The sequence below is a fragment of the Electrophorus electricus genome, chromosome 7, assembly GCF_041902795.1.
Source record: "Electrophorus electricus isolate QZ-2024a chromosome 7, ASM4190279v1, whole genome shotgun sequence".
Taxonomy (NCBI): Eukaryota; Metazoa; Chordata; class Actinopteri; order Gymnotiformes; family Gymnotidae; genus Electrophorus; species Electrophorus electricus.
Genome location: NC_137503.1, coordinates 7,179,662 through 7,197,535, shown reverse-complemented (window position 1 = coordinate 7,197,535; position 17,874 = coordinate 7,179,662). Strand labels below are relative to the sequence as shown.

Sequence of the window (17,874 nt, the reverse complement as noted above, 5' to 3'; positions counted from 1 at the left end):
CCCCAGTAGTGACACGTGCACTTTAGCTTGATATGGATGCTGTCAAACTCCTGTGGCTTCAGGCCAGGAAGTGCTTTATACCTTTGTGTTCTGGCCATTCTACAAGGGGTCAAAATGTATTGATCAGCCATACTTGATGATTCCTGACAAATTAAGCCTGGGATATTGACCCCTATATGACTCCCCTCTGGTAGCTGTGACGCAAATTCCATTGCAGCGCTCACTAAAATCCATCCAGCTCAAGGAAACACATAAGAAGCAAGTGCTGAGCTCCAAGCCTGTGCTGAGGCTAATAATGTAGCAGGAGCCTTCTCTGCCCACGCAAGCTAAAATGGCTTCATTCAAACTGTCATCCTGCAACTTGCTAATGAATTGAGTTATAGAAGTCGGTGGTTTTGCTGATTGGATTAGATTTTGTTTAGAAATCAGCTCTTGGGGTAGCCGAACATCACAATTCTGTATGAGTGTATTTTCTTTATTGCTTCTGCATAGTCTCTATGTCATTACTATGAAAGCGGCTGAAGATACTGCTCTATTAATGGAGAAACTAGAGATTATGGGTCAGGGCATCCTGTGATTTCATGGATAAGGCTCCTACATAGTTTCTCCACCAAGGACCAAGAGCAATATAAGCTTCCAGAAAATCTCTGATACAAATTAAAATACAAAACAGAATTACAAGACAAGATATTTGAAAACAAGCTCTCAAATTACTGAACATATTTTGATATCCCAGAGCATAAAACTAAAATTAGTATTTCATAACCCCTCTTTAAAAATTATGCAGTTAGAGAATAGATAGAGACTTATTACTGCAAAGTGCTGCATGCCACATAAAAACCCAAAATCTATATTAAGATCCCTTTGTTAGCTATACCATGGACATGACCAAGAAAGAAAAGTCTATGAATGCAACTTATCTCCACTGAACTGCCAAACTATCTTCCAACAAAAAACAAATCACAAAATGTTTTCAGTCATTTCTAAAAAAAATTATTCTATGTGTCTTATTGGCAATTACATCAATGCTATTCAACATTTTATGCTTTATGCTATTCAACTTTTCTCTCTAAAACCATTATCAATGAGCATGTGCTTTTCGTTTTTTTAATACCCTTAATGTCAAAGTTAATTAATTGTTCTCGATTGTTAAAATGTAAATACAAAACCCATTCTTTGGCACAGGTACTGATCTGGCTGTTCAGTCTGGCTGAAAACAGCATGCTACTTCACCACCTCAAACAGAATCTGCAGGGACGCTTTACAATGTCAGCCTGTAACTTAACATAACTCCTGTTCATTGTTCTGGCCAGGCAGAGCCATATCTTGAAAAGAAATTAAATGAGATTAGTGGTCTAATGTTTGCTGTCATTACTCTAGTGGATTTAATTTATTTTATATATTTAGCATACACAATGTATTTAATGTGTTTTATATTAAATAGCGTTAATAGGCTAATAACAATAACAACAACAATAATCTATCATTTATCCAAAAACAAGCAGTATGATCATCTTATTTCCTGCTGTTTTGGCTTACTCATCCTCATTAACATGCCTTTCTCCCCAGCATTTTCAGACATCCAGCTACACCACCACGCAGCTACAAATTAAAATGTCAAAACAATAGAAATCTTCTATCAGTTTGTCTGCATCCTTTCAAGATGCTATCACAAACTACTTCAAATGCAATCCAAAATGTTGAAAGTCAGAAAATGCAAAAAATCTGTATGAATGGTACAAATGAGAGTATTAACATTTACAAAAAATTTCCCTTCGAATTCCCCACGTTCATACAACTTTAGATTTGTGATATAAATTTGATATTAAATATGTCTATAGATCAACAGGTGAACCTTCCCACAGTGCAAAAACACATTATTATATGTAAATACACCCACTTGGCTCCATTTGAAGTTCCAGTGGTTTCTTTACAGAATGTTACAGTGCATACATAACTGCCTACCATCACTCAAGCATAATATTCATGACCTACATATTTAGTAAATCTGTGTCACACGTTTATGTACATACCTTCCTCTCTTCCCTGTTTGAATGTTTTATTTTGTTTATTTTATTTACTGCTGTGATTTCTCATTTCTCATGTCTTGTAACCATTTTTAATGTGTCAAGCCCCCCTTTGCACCCTTTTCTGTGCCTCTTGAGCATGTTCTCCTCGTCACTGTTCTGCTGAGCACTGACTACACCCAATTAACACCTCTTCCTCTTCACTGGTCTACAGACCACTAACTACACCCAATTAATATCTCCTCTTCATCACTGGTCTACAGACCACTGACTACACCCCATTAACACCTCCTCCTCGTCACGGGTCTACTGACCACTGACTACACCCCAATAACACCTCCTCTTCATCACTGGTCTACAGACCACTAACTACACCCAATTAATATCTCCTCTTCATCACTGGTCTACAGACCACTGACTACACCCCATTAACACCTCCTCCTCGTCACGGGTCTACTGACCACTGACTACACCCCAATAACACCTCCTCTTCATCACTGGTCTACAGACCACTAACTACACCCAATTAATATCTCCTCTTCATCACTGGTCTACAGACCACTGACTACACCCCATTAACACCTCCTCCTCGTCACGGGTTTACTGACCACTGACTACACCCCAATAACACCTCCTCTTCATCACTGGTCTACACACCACTAACTACACCCAATTAATATCTCCCTTCATCACTGGTCTACTGACCACTGACCCACACCATTAACACATCCTGCTCATTACTGGTCTACTGGCCACTGAGTACACCCAATTAATATCTCCTCTTCATCACTGGTCTACTGACCACTGACTACACCCCATCACTTGCATTTGTCTCCTGTTAAGAACTCACTGGGATCTACCTTTGACACTAAGAGGCAGTTTTCTTTTGCCAGTTGCCTAGTGTTGTGTTTTTGACCTTTGCCTGTTTATATCATTGCCTGACCATAGTCTATTCCCCAGGATCTTGATTGCAGTTGTTTTTGACTTCAGACAGTCTGTTCTGGACTCTTGTGAATTGCTTACCTCATTAAATCATCTTGTGCATGAATCTTGCCTCTGGGCATTATTCATTACCGTTACCAACTGCCAAGAAAAAGTCCTCATAAATGTAGTGTACCTGGCTAGTACACCTGACCCTAAATTCCAAAGTTCTCATAAGTGTTGTAGCTGGTCAGTACACCTAATTCTCAACTTCAAAGTCCTCAAAGGTGTGTCATAGCTGGTCAGTACATCTGATCCTCAACTCGAATAGCTGTAGCAGGAACATTATTCCAATTTCTTTCTATAACCAAAGAAAACACACAAACCCACTTTTTGCAAAGCAATTTTAAATAACTTATAAATAATACTTTTGTTAATACTTAACTTTTGTTAAGACAATGACTAAATCTTAACAGGAGGCTAAATCTGTGTATAATCTATAAACTGGCATGCAGTAGATTAGCAAAAAATTAGCAAGAGCAATCATCCTTATTTCAGTACAGTTTAATTTTAGCCACGTTCTAAAATTCATTTTGTTTCTCCCTGTAACAAAAACTCTTAACTGAAACCACTTTATAAGCACTCACGAAAATGACACTCTCCTCTCAGCTCTCAGTGAAACCTGCTATTCAACTCCAGCATAAACCGACATCAATCACTGAAATGTCAACAAACAAAGCAAAGGACACACTATCAAAAAGTAATCTCATGGAAGACATATACAACCCATGGAAATAAAGAACTAAGGCAGTAAATATATCTCTGTAAGGCAAAAGAAAAAAGTCAGAACTGCAAACATACGTTGACAAGAGAAGTCAAGGATTTAATATTCCTGTGTTTCACTCTGGGGAATGCTGCATGCGTGTGGGCCACTGAGGTAACGCAGTAATGCTCAGAAGGTTCCGCGACAGTACAACATAAGAAAAAAAGAACAATAATAAAACAAGTGCAAAGCAAACAGGCTAATCCTCTTTTCTCTGAGCAGTTCAGACAAAAGCGCCTGCCATTCTGCTGCATGCAAATTGGCATCTTCAGTGCATACAGGATGTAAAATGGGACTTATTAAAGTGGATTGATTGTTTTTCGTGTTAACTCTAATGGGATTCTAAAATGTGCGTTCAGAAGTTCAGAGCAAGCTTGGCCTTGGGGCACATGCCCTTAGATCTCTGTCAAAGACAACGTGCTGCACACAAGTCTCCTTAATCTCTCCCACACACAGCGAGCAAGTGAACACACAGAGCACCTTCACCAAGGCCTTGGCATCATCAATGCAGCATCAGAAGCATTTACACATCTGGAAAAAAGTAATACTTCAGCCCTTTTGAGAGTCCCTCAGGCATTCCTCAAAATTTGGAGTCAAAAATACATTTATGGCGCAAGAGGTGGTTTGACATGGGATGTGTAATTAAAGAGAAGATTAGAGATTCTATCCAGCCCCAGCAGGAGGGAGTGAGCAGGAAAGAAAGAGGGCGGGAGGGAGGAAGATGACTTGCTGTGTATTTGAGAGGAATGAAGAAAAAGATCAATAAACCCAATGATAGCTTTACAGAACCAATAATTGGCAGAAGGTTCGCAGACATCTGTTCACCTGAAAAAGCTCAGCACAGCAATTGAGTGTACTCGGTTGTTTAGCTAAACTAGGTGATGTTCAATTGGTAACCAGGAGGCACATATTACAGAAAAAATTGGCCCACCTCTCTTTACACTTAGAACCTTGTTAGCTGGACATGAGCCCTCTACTGCCTCTGACATTTGTGAATGTCACAACCTTTCCAAATTTTAAAAGTCCTAAAGGTTTTATTTGGAAGTATCAACAGGAAAACAAGTAGCATGGCAAAAACTAATCTTGATTCTGTGGTATTAATGGATGTTTTAATATGGCCTATTACGGGTATGCATGGGGGAGGAGGATTTCAACTGTATGACAGTGAGTGACTGTGATGGAGAGTGAAGGGACCAGGTGAGTGATGGAGGTTAGGACATGTCCGGAGCAGAACACAGCTTTTCTCCATAGGCATCAGGGATAATTGGGTGCTGGAATAAGAAATAGCCCAGTCATGCTCTGCTGCTAGCGAGTGCATTCCACTCCAGCGGCCAGGGTAATGACAACACACAGGCAGAGCATAAAGTTAGAGCATGCACAAATGTTTTTGTTATATGCAAGGTGAGAACGATTTGTAAGATGTAAGGAGAGCTAAGGCTTTATATTTGACTCACTACATTTGACAAATAAATTATGTTTGTACTAACTCATTTTATATATCAATAGACAGTACAGCAGAGTATTATTAATTTATTTGCAAGTGGTGGAAGAAAATTCTACTGTGTGTGACATAGTATGTTATGATAAAAATACAACCTGTATAGCACCATACATTCATATACATTAGGGTTATGTACTAGACCATTTACATATACTTTTTGTTGTTAAAAAAAAAAAAGCCTAAAAGCATTGAACTTTGATTTGGTGATTGCTCTGTGAGTTGCGTTGAGGATAAAAATGGCACACTACACTGTTAACAGTCCATTCTGAAGCATGCAAAAACCTTCTGCACACGTAAAAACACTAGATAAAAGGTTCTCTTGTAAGTAAAAGCCCTGAGGTTGGGAGGCCATTAGAGACACGCAGAGAAAACTGGAGCCTTGTTGGCATGACAACCCAAAAGTCTGGACTAATCTTTTGGCTACCAATTGTCACAGTAATCCTCGCAAAAACACAAGAGGCAGTGGGGTCTTCGTCCAAAAGCTCAGGAGAGCAGCCAGGAGTTCCTTTCGACAAATAATCCCAATTAAAATGTCAATTAAATGGATCAGCGATTGGAGCCAATATTAACGACAATAAGGCAGGCTTGGTCCTATAGTCATTCAGATCACTGATTATGCAATAAATTTAAATGGAAAGCAACTGCCATTACTTGACAGGCATGATAGGAGTATTTATGAATCTGCAGAGCTCATCAAGGACCATATAAAACGGTAATACTGGTCAGTCTGCACTGTTATTACCAACTATGCACAATGTTAACATTCATATTTTGAACCCAGAGAAGTATGCTTCAAATCATAAGAAAAAAAAAATATCTGTAAGAGATGTTAACTGCCATGCCAGCCATTAGTTAGCTTCTCCAAATCATGCTCTAAGTCCATTATTTCCTCTTTTAAGTCATCCATATGAAACAGCACTGCAAACCAACTTACTAATGATATTCCCTCTTTGCTGAAACCATTTAAAGACAATCTCATTTGCATTTTAAATTTGCTGGCTATCATTTTCCGCATTTGCATTCAAACACTGTACTGCCATATCCAAATGGGGAGAACACTATGCAACGGTACAGGGCTCAGCCAGGCGCTTTGATCATGCAGTCAAGTAATATAAATAATTATGTATATTTATATATAGACAGAGAGAGGTAATATTCGAGATGGGATTGAAATGGGGCTGACAAGATAAAAGCGTTGTCGAGATCAAGAACGAAGATGAGAGGCAGGAGGAGGGAATTAGCAGATAAGAGAAAGGGGAGACAGGGCCCAATCAAAACAAAGAACGCTCCACGCAACTTCATGACAACCATGTGCAAGAGTAGCCACTAATGCTTTCACTAACACATACCTTTCTGTTCAGCTCCTTTACCATCATGCCACAGAAGGTGACATGCGAGGGGAGAAGCACCATCCCTGGACTTGTGACATAATATACTATTCAGGGGCAACATGCAAACATGCATTTGACTTTCAATTATAGCACTTTCGAACATGGCACTTTCTATTACAGCACTGTGTTTGAAGCCCCTGGCCCCCACCCATGAATGAGGGCAGGTCCAGTGGTTCAGTGGTGGACTGCGCTGGGGTGAAGGAAGCTGCAGACGGCATTTAACAGACAGCCCGGAGAGGGATCGCCACACTGGGGGAGAGCAAGAGTGCATGCAGGAGAGGTACTGATAACAGAGCGTAGGAGAGAAAGAGGGAGAGAGTGAGAGCACCAGGAGAGTGGACTCAGGCTACAGTGATCTTTTGCTGCTGCCCATTCAGAACTGTGCATGTCATCTTGGAGAATGGTGAGAGCCCAAGGCTAAAGATGAATCTGCAGCAGAGGCAGAGGTCAGGCGATCTGAGGTCTCGGTAGGAGACTTTAGCCCATGAAAAATGCATGTTTTTTTTGTGTATTTGTACAGGTATAAGAATGGCAGGGCCACAGAAGTCTTTGAGACATTTGGTAGAGGGACACTATTTCAACTGAATTAACGTAGCTGATGCCTGATGCAGTACAGGCAGGTGAGTCATTATAAACCATTCTAAAAATGACAACAATAACAAAATGGACAAACACAGACATGCACAGTGTTTTATATATATATGTATATATATATATATATATATATATATATATATATATATATATATATATATATATATATGCATACATACGTATATTCATATACACACACACACTCAGATGAAATTCTTTGAATTTAAGGATGAGGTGTAGTTGCATAATTTACATTTTCACAGAATGATACAAAAGGTATTCAAAATGGTATGTAGTAGTTCATATGGTGTCCTATAAGCAATAAGTAAGCCTTTTAACGTGGGCACCTTAGAGGAATGTACTAAAACTGAGTTAATTGCTCTGCAGCGCACACCCCTACAGCAAGCTTCTGAACCAGGAATCTATACCAAACAAATCTGTATGCAGGCCAGGGCACACTATTGATTTTCGAGCTATTCTGGGGCTCATGTAAACACAGGAGCATTTAGAATGGGGATGTCTTCAACAAAAAGCACACACTGGCTGCTGGTTGACCAGGATGAATGTAAGCACCAATGCTGTACACTATACCTGTTTAGAATCTAGAGGTCACGTTATGATATACGACGCAACATCTGCTTATCATCTACAACCAGAGATGAGCATGTCTTTTTTTTTTCTTCCTACAGCGAAGGTCGGGTAGTCTGCACAGGGGGCTCTCCTCTCTCCATCCTTCCCTCCCTGATATGTGACAAATCTGATAAGTGCACCTGAAAGAATTGCTAAACAGGATTAAGACCAGATAGGCTGCTGTGACTAGTGGTCTCCTCTGAGGGAAGGAGAATTCAGAGAAATTGGAGAAGGTGTAGGGAAGGAGAGGACAGAGAGCTTTGAAGTGGTGCGCTTGTTGGAAAAAGACAGGCAAACAGCATGTGAAGGGTATGTCTTAGAGATGTTTAAAAAAGCCAGCAGTCTTGAGGTTTAAACAGCTTAAACCAGATCTTCAATCGCAAATACTGAAGTGATTCATTTGTGACAAAGTTGCATGCTCCAAATAGCCATGGTTCATTTCGCTAGCAAGAATAAGCCTAGGTGAGGGAGAGGTTAGCTTCCCTGTCCAAATGTTTGTGGAGGCTTTCCAGTGCTCATTCAGTTTAAACATTCATTAAAAAACCTTTGCAAGGCAAAATCAAGTGGATTCAAACATTACTTTGAAAAATAATCACAGGAGTTTACAGAAATGTGTAAAACAGTCCATGGTAGAAAAAATAGAGCTGTGCTAAAATATCGCATCTTTAGTAAATTCAGAGGAGACATGCTCAAAAGATACTTTAACACCAAGCAATGCGGCGAAGCAAAAATCCCAAATAAGGGACACTCTTCCATAGAAGCAAAAAGGAAAAACAGAGGCTTGCATATAGCAATATCAGACCAGTTTATTACAATACTAGAGCAGTATATTACAAGACCAGAGCAGTGTTGGTTTTGAAGCCAATATTGCGATTAGTGAGTTACATGAGCATTGGCATGTTCAGGTGAATTAAAGTGACCAAAGTCAAGGTGAAAGAAAGAAAGAAAGAAAGAAAAAAAGAAACTCAAAAACTAAATCAAAGTACAGGCTGTTGAATTATCTGTTCCCCTGTAGTGAGTGTTGAAGACAAAGAACCTAATTATGATCCCATTTCCATTCTAAAGAAGCACATGTCCATGAGTAATATCTCTCTTTTGCAATGACACTTGCTTTGGTATAAAAGGTCCTGTATTTGCAATAATAATCAGTATTCATACACCACACATGCTTGGCATATGCTCCACCATATGTTTGGAATAAACTGCAAAGGGTTTTGTATGCAATGTTGTAAGGTTCTCACATAATGCTACTCCATCCTGTTTGTCAGGTTAGTTTGAACAAGGGCTGAAAAACAAGGTTTTCTTTCATTATCTTTATTCAAGAACAAAAAAAGCATCTTTCTAGCTAATGCACTGGCATCCAGCAAATCATGTGTTTTGTTAGTTGGACAACATAGGTGGCGCATGACTCTGAGGAAAAAGCAATGTCAAGTTAATAACATCCGGCTAATAGCTCACAGAGACAGTGAAAAATACCCAGTTGGAAAGGGTATCAAAGGCGAGGCGTTGCACTTAAACATGATTAAGCCCTGTAGCTAAGCTCATTGGAAGCATGAAGAATGAGATGGAAAGGGCACGACTGGGCACAGACGAAATGCTGCCCAGCTACTCCAACAAAGTGACACACAGAAGTGATCCATTTACCTACATCTCTATCAGTTTCATTACTTTTTCATTAAGTGAAATCATAAACACGTTTGACAACACAACAACAAAAAAGATAAATATCGGATCTGAAAGAAACAGCTCATTTCCCCCAAATATCAACTCAGTATAATGATCTGGCTAGGTAGTCATACAATAATGTCAAATACCACTGGGCTTTCTGAGATGATTTCAAATGTTGCACAGATGTATGTCTAATCAGTAAATAATTAAATGAAGAGTTCTGAAACAAAAGGAAGTAAGATGATTTTGTTATGATCAAATGGTCCCATTTATTCACAAAATGCTGACACTGGAAATTAATGGCAGGCACGGCTCTCTGTTTAGATGGACATGGCTGATTATATCAGGACTAACAGGTGCAGTAAGAATGACTTTTTATATTGCTCAACAGAACATGGTTTATTTTATTAACAGAACAAAGTGCTACGGTGCATGTCCTTCACACCTGCTCTGGTTAAATCAGTCTCTGTTATTCTGCAAAAGTGTTTATGGTTTCTATTAGCAGGACACAGTAAAAATGACTGTTAGGTCAAGTCTGAAAGGAATCTGGGAGAATGTGAATGTATCTGTCATTTTAGTCAACATTCTGAGCACTGCTGCTGTACTTCAACCTCAGGGTGTGTGTGGAGAAAACCACTGAATGTGTGTGACATTGATTTTCATAGTTATTAAACCAGCTTCTTTCAGTGTAGATTTCAATGTAATGCACAGAACCTCCACATATTTATATTGTAGCGGGCCAAGGCAGAAATAGCTAATACAGAATATTGGTTGGTATCTCGTGCCTACCAAGTTCTTGAATGATCTATTTTTGCTCCAATCCCAGAAACTTCACCCCTGACTGTACGCTAGCACAAACTGGGAATTTAATATAGTTGAACAGTCTATGATGAGTGTGTCCTAGTCAATTAGAACTGCATATGTTAGTGTGCAAATTGCTGTCAAGCCTTCAGCAAAACGACATTATCACTTTCCATCTCAGGTGATTTTTTTGGGGAGTTTATAAAAATATCTGGCTGAAAATCTGAAGAACACAATTGCTCATTTCCCTCCTATATTTTACTTTCTCTTCAGTAGCCATCATCCCTCCTATAGCAGAATGATGTCAGAAGATAATTAACCATGTAATTAATTTACATACTTTGTTAACTGAAGCGTGGTACCAGTTGCCAGAAATGTGAACCTAACCTCCCTCCCTTCAAGTCACTCATGTAGGACACAGCAAAATTAACTTTAAATACAATTTGGAACTTGAAATAAAACAAGAACAGTAGGACATCGAGTCAGTTCATCTCACAGACTGATACTGCCACTACAGCACTGGACCATGAAATTGTCATTTGTTCTGCAAGCCTTAAGTCAAATCAAAGTTATGGGTTGCTGAGGACTGATCCCTGAAAGCAGTGAGAGATTCACAGGACTAATTATATCCATTTCAAGCAAACAGATAATGTAGTGTCAGAGGGTAGTACCTAGAGGCATATCAGTAAAATGGATCCTGGAAGTGTTTGAAGATCTGTGATATTGAGTGGCAACTCACAGAAGCTCCCCCAATACACACACACACACACACACACACACACACACACACACATACAATAATGCTGCGGCATTAATAAGCATATACATCACAAAGTGGGTGTGTGTACATTACTCTGTTTGCACGTGTGCGTGTGAGTGTGTGTATGTGTGTGTATGTATGTGTATGTGTGTGTGTTTGTTGGGGGTGGTATCGATGCTGTATGTGCTGAAGAGGAAGTAATGTAACCCACTTTTGAAAAGGCTTTCAGAGCATATCCCACATCCTCATTTAAAATGCAAACACACACACAGATGCACATGCACACACACCCATGTGTGCATAGGTGTACGCGTGTAGACACACACACACACACACACACACACCATCCTTCCCCAAAATAAGGTCACTATGAATACTATGATAGCCGTGATTTCAAAGGAGCACGAAACACACAGCGACATCATAAAGAGTGGAAGGTGGGTTCGGAGGCGGTGGAGTCGATCTGCTGCTTAGTCGGAAAAGAAAATGGCTGCACAGACAACAAATAAAAAAAGAGGAGTAGAGGAGGCATATTATCAATGTTCTGCTCTTCATGCAGACCGCACTAAAGCAGAGAATGGCGGGGGAGGGGGGAAGCTGGAGAGAAGCAGTCAGCATTTAAGGAAAGCCACTCGGCCTCAGACCCACACATGACAGTACCATTAGGCCACAGCTCTCACCAAGGGGCAGGCAGTGCTCGACTGGGCCGTGCCATGGGTGAAAGGAAAACGCAAAGTAAAGGAAACCAAAGTGATTCGAAAGACACACAAAGCTGTACGCCAGCAGGCATCCCGGCCAGTCGAAAGTGAGAGAGATTGCAATGAGGAAGAGGTCATTTTGGTTAGTGTAGCATTGAGGGTCCCTTACGGAGTTGCGTTACAGCATGGTGACGTATACTGACCTGGACTTGAGACAGCGCTAGTTGTGGTGGGTTCAATAATTGCTACAGGGGGGGGGGAAGGAGAGAAGGAAAAAGAGGACATTCATACATTATTAGGGAAAAGGGACTGTTGCAGAAAGACGAAAAGAAAGCCAAAGAAACAAAGGGAAAAGAACATGCACTGAACAGAGCACGGCTGTAAAATGATCAATGAGTGCGCTCTTCTTTCTGCTTTAGTTTCTTTCACGCAGATCTCAATCCCCAGCAGCCAGCGGAACTAAGCTCAGAACTCTTGAACTGCCAGTGTAATGTTTAAAATCATTTTGATCAGTTTTTATGTTCAGAGGTCTGTCTGATTCAGATTTAATTCACGTTGTGCTGAACTGCTGATCGTTGATACTCCAAATCTAAAGTTTGTGATGATCCTTCAATTTGGTGGTCTGGAATAGAGCTCAACTCAATTAACATACAATAACATTTTCACCTAGCAGACAACCATTTAATCATGACTATGTAATAAGCCTTTCATTTTATTAACAGATATCAAACTCTCAACTCACCTAGCTCCCCTTTAGGGATATGCTGACACCATGGCTTAAATATCAATCTGTATTTTAGCCTCTTGATTTTCATAATAATTTTTTTCACTGATTCAATTTTGAATTCCTTCATTGCAAGTGAAAAAAAAAAACGTTTTAAAAAAACGATTGTCCTCCGTGCAATTAAATTAAGTACAGAAGTATATACATTGCAGATTTATTTCGCTTCATTTTAGAGGAATATTCACATATCTGTGTTAGAATTAATACATTTATGGTATAGTATGTGTTAATGCCCAGGGTTGCCTCTTTAGATTACATTTTCCTTACTATCAATCACTAATTAAAATTTGTTTATACATTATCTTATAATAAAACATGAATAATAAAACATAGCCAAAAGTCATAACCAAATGCATACCACTTCCCAATCTTTATCATGTTAAAACTGCTGCATGCTCCTGGATGCACTGTACAAGTGTATGTGAAGCCATGCAACTTTAATAACTGCAATACTGCATGATCCTTTTGACTCAGATCATAGAAGACTTTCCTTTGAAAGTCCTTTCACAAACTGTGATTTTAGGAGTTATTTTCAAATTGCAGCACTTTGCCAATAGATGTACACTTGTGGTCTACCGAGAGAAAACCAAACCACATGTGTGTTATGCAACAGAGGCCTTAACCACTTTCATCCCAAATATCGTACACAAGAACGAAACTTGGGACAAATATGCCATTAAATTCAATAAATAGAATCTGGGAATAAAACCAGGGCTGGATTCAGAACCATAGTTTATGAAGGAAGCAAAAATAACAGTGGAAGGTACACCAACATATAAAGTCATCATAAACCATCATTTTAGAGAGGGAGCATTTAAAGAGGGAATGTCCAGCCAGGAGACTGGGCAGTACACTTCTGGTTTAACCTTTGTCCTTTGTAATACAATCCACTTTACTGAGCCACTCTATTTATTGATTTAAATACTTAGTTCTTGGCCCTACCTCCTGTATCTGTGTATTTGTGTGTGTTTGTGTGTGTGAGATTTTGTGCACACACACACACACACACACACACACACACACACACACACACACACACACACACACACACACACACACACACACTTAACACACTACTTAACTGTTAGCCTCAAAACACTAGCTCAAAACTACAAAAAGCAACATTTGAACATCAAACGTGTCTTGGATTATCAGACACATTTGGTGATACTGACATGGTTGTGCTATGGTAGTAGGTGTTGCACTGGTAATTGTATTTTTACACATGTCAGTGTTGGTGCTGGGTTGAGACTGGCCAGCCACTCAAAAATTAAATATCCATTTTAACAGCAAACACACACACACGCACTTTTATTCTTTTACATTGCAGTTTTCTCTCCATCAACACCCATTATAGTACAGCACTCAATTTTTTGACATGCAATCTTCTTGAGACCTAGGCATACGGCCATGGAGCAAGCAACATTGTATCCCATAATAGTGGATCCGTGTGTGTGCTGTTCGACCTCTGATCTCACTTGCAAGACAAAACACATTATGGAGAAAGGAACAGCATTTCATTCTATAATAACATCACGTTTTCCTAGCCAAGCAGCAACCAGAGAAAATGTGCAGCTTCCACGCAATTCATAGCGGCATAAATTGCAAAGATAGAAGAGTACTATCTGCTGTGTGTCCTTTAGGAATATTGTATGAAAATGTGACAGTAAACAGTGGATAGTGAATCCATTTTTCTTAGCCTGTCTCAATGCTGGGTTTGAAAATGTTAAGGTCATGTGCTGAGACATTTGATGGCTCTAATTCACTCATCTTCAGAAATACAATGTAGGGTACTCACTGACAAGCATTGCCTATATCCTTGACTGACTGATCTAGCCAGCTTGATGGCATGGCTTTTCCTGCCTATATTGACTGCCTATTTCTCCAGGCTGTTATAACCGCTTACTTCACTAATGAATGGAGGACAGGTGTTTTATAGCCAGAATGGAGCATGAATCTTCTTTGCATCGCATGTGTCAATTTCAGGTGAGACCTTCCTCTGTGAGGAGTAACATATTCATTATACTTTCAGTCTGCCAAGAAGCAGTGAAACCCTATCCTTTAAAACACTCGCACCTCAGCCCGATGTGCTGGCATGGGAGACAGCGATCAATGAGACCAAGGGATGCCACCTCTCCTGCTGTCCAACCATCTTTCCTGCCCGCTGCTGTAAATTTCTGGTTCACAGAACCACAACAAATTAAGACACAGACACAAACCATAACCACAGATATGCCTCCGGCCCCTTTTCCTGGAGAACTGGCATTGAAATGTCAAGGTAATGGCTTCAAATGGCAAATAATAAATAATAACGGCATCAACCTCACAACACTGTCCACGTTCTGAACACATCAAGCTGAATACAGATTAAGGTGCAAGGTAATGAATTCCAAATGAATGCAGACATGTACATGTGGCCTGCAGAATTGTGAAGTCCTATAATACTGCACACTGTTCTGAAATGTACGGACATGAATGGTATGCAATCAGCATTTGGCGTTTCTCTTTTGTGAATGCGGGGCGCCTGGGAAAAAGCAGCTGAGCTCGGCTCACTATCGTCAGGGCCAATCTGATCCGTGATCACCGCAGAAATGAGAAGAGAAATGAACGGGTACCCCACGTGGCAAGAAAGAGTTATTCAGAGGACGACTGGCTCTTTGCCAAGCCCTGGGCGGAAACGGCAATCGCACAAATGAATTCACATCACAGCTATTCTGTTTCACCTTCCATTTCATCCATCCTCTCATGTCCCTGCACTGTGACTCAGGCGCAGTCACAGTATGGAAACTACGACAACAGTATCCCTGATGGCCAGGGCAGCAGTAACGGCAAGGTAACCGGGCCCGACGACAGCCGTGGTGACATGAAAGGATGACACCGAGGTAGTGATTGATTAGCATGCTAAATTGAATGAGGTCTCCATTAGCCAGAGCCTGCCAAGAGTGTAGGGGCTTTGTCAGTGGAGCCATAGCACTCTGTTGAGGGATTTGTTTTTGGCGGGGGTGGGGGGTTGTTGTTTTCCAGACCAGGACTGTTTCTTCTGTATTGTTTTAGCGAAATGTGAGCATACACTATAGAATCGGCCAGGGAGTCAGTACGAGTTACTGAGCTGAAGAAGTCCACTTATATTTGTCCACCCATATTTGCTGATATAGTTTAACTATATCAGCAAATATGGGTATACACACACACACACACACACACACACACACACACACAAAGATTTTTCCTAATCCTACCAAAATTCCCTAATTTTGGTAAGTCTGGCAATTAAGTTTTATGGACAATAAGCAAGCCAATAATTCTAAATTCTTTAAAAATCAAAGCAAAGCCACATTTCATTGTTAGCTTCTCTAATATTCCCCACAGTACATTTCCAACAGCGTGAGCCCTGCAATGCCTTTTCGCATAGTGCTGCTTTATACCTACACAATGATGACATGGCTGTCTACCGTATACAGAGCCAGAGCACCTCTGGAATGTGATGGAGATGAATAAGGACAAGCTATCAACAAACATCAGACTCATTAAACCCACGAAGTGCACTGTCACTGATCTTCTGAAATCTTTTGCTACATATATTTTCTCTAGTTGCTTGTACATGCACTTTCTAAAAAAGCTGTTCTGAAAACAATCTCTGAAAAGGCATTTGTAGGTTAGGCTGGTTTGCTGCATCCTGAAGGACGTTAGCATGTCATGAATTACCAGCATTGATTTTACCACATCACAGAGGTCCTGCACTACACAACTCAAAACAGCTTAAAATGGATAGCATGTATGGCATATGATAGGAGGGATCATGAACTGGGTTAGAAATACTCCACGGTGTCAGGTTTCTTCACATTGAGGAGAACATCAAGTACCACAAGGCACTTTGATTTGCACTCCAAACCTTGTCTCTAGGTCACGGCTCTCCATTAAATATTAATGTGTCCCTGAGCCCACCTTTGCTTCATCAATACCTATTGACTGATATTATAATAGCAATTCAGTCACTGGTAATGATGGCTGCTTCTTGGATTTGTAATTTGTGCAAATGTGGCAGTGTGTGTTGCGCAGGAATTGCTTGCCATTTCTCATTATGGGGATAGTGGAATGGGTTTCCTTTTCATTAGTGTTCATGATAAAGAGAGCAGAGCAGTTCCACCAGGGAGAAGAGGAAGAGAGCAGAGATGGGAGGAGAGGAAGGGAGAGGAGCAGGGTGGAGAGCAGAAGAGAGGGGCTGGGCAGTGGCAGGGCCTGGAAGCCTTTTGGCCAGTCTATTTTTTTCCACTGCATCACATCCATTGAGTCTTCAATAGGCTCCACTCTCTATATTGGTCTTCATTTAAAACCAGGCGTCTCAAGTAGCACTTCTCATTCGGCATTTTTAATGATATCAGCTTTTTTAGCAGTCTAGGTCTGATTTGTTAACAATCCCAGTTTTATCATTGACTTTGAAACCTCAAACTCAAGGATATTACTAAAGATTTCAAAATGGCCGTCCAAAGGAACTGCCACACCTTTCATGAAAGACACTTCTCTGAAACACCTCAACAAAACCAAATAATGCATTACTTTTCCCTATCTAATAAACAAGCATCCGTGTACACAGGCAGTGGTAAATATAGAGCCATATGCGGTAAAAGCAGCTCTGAGTTTCGTGAGAGCCAAACAACAGGAACTAATGCTTGTTACTTACGAATCAGAGGCACACTGGCGTTGGCTGTTCCCAACCTGTTAACAGCCACACAGGTGTAGTTGCCATAGCGATCATCCGTCATGTTGCTCACTGTAAGGACTGACCTGGAGCTGAGGTTCTTGATGTCAATGCCTGGTTGACCCTTGCTAAGCCTGAAAACAAAGAAACATAGAAAGATGGTGTCTTACAATATACACGGCATGCTAAAGAGCAGGATTTGAACTGAGACCAAGCTCAATCAGTCCATATATAATTTTTTAATGACTAGATGTGAAAAACTACAAAAAACATTTTATGGACCATAAAAAGCAAGCATTTTTAGATTCATATTCATGATCTACACCTTGTCTTGTTTTTTATACACTTTCATTTTTTTTTTTTTTTATCTCATTTTCACCCATTTTGTTTCTCTCCTGTTGCCAGTCGCTTGTGGGTAGGAAAACCACACGGTTTCCCTGATGCACAATAACCCAGCCAGTCCTTCTTTTCAAACATGGACAAGAATGCCAATCACTCATGGTTGAGAAGACAGCTTAACTGAATCAGTACATTGCAATGCGATGGACAGAGTGATCCTTTTATACGATCCCTGCCC

At 40.3% G+C, this 17,874-nt stretch overlaps 1 protein-coding gene across 7 annotated transcripts in view; it reads right to left on the bottom strand.

Annotated features, from left to right (window-relative positions):
• The window catches only part of negr1 (neuronal growth regulator 1), a 134,166-nt gene that overhangs the window by 52,536 nt on the left and 63,756 nt on the right, over positions 1-17,874 (bottom strand). For 6 of the 7 annotated variants that reach the window (XM_026998811.3, XM_081717102.1, XM_081717103.1 and 3 more), the window contains exon 6: positions 17,280-17,431. In XM_026998811.3, the coding sequence (XP_026854612.1) occupies positions 17,280-17,431 (152 nt within the window). Of the gene's footprint in view, positions 1-12,017; positions 12,060-17,279; positions 17,432-17,874 lie in introns of all 7 variants that reach the window. The other variant, XM_026998812.3, reaches the window with a different exon arrangement.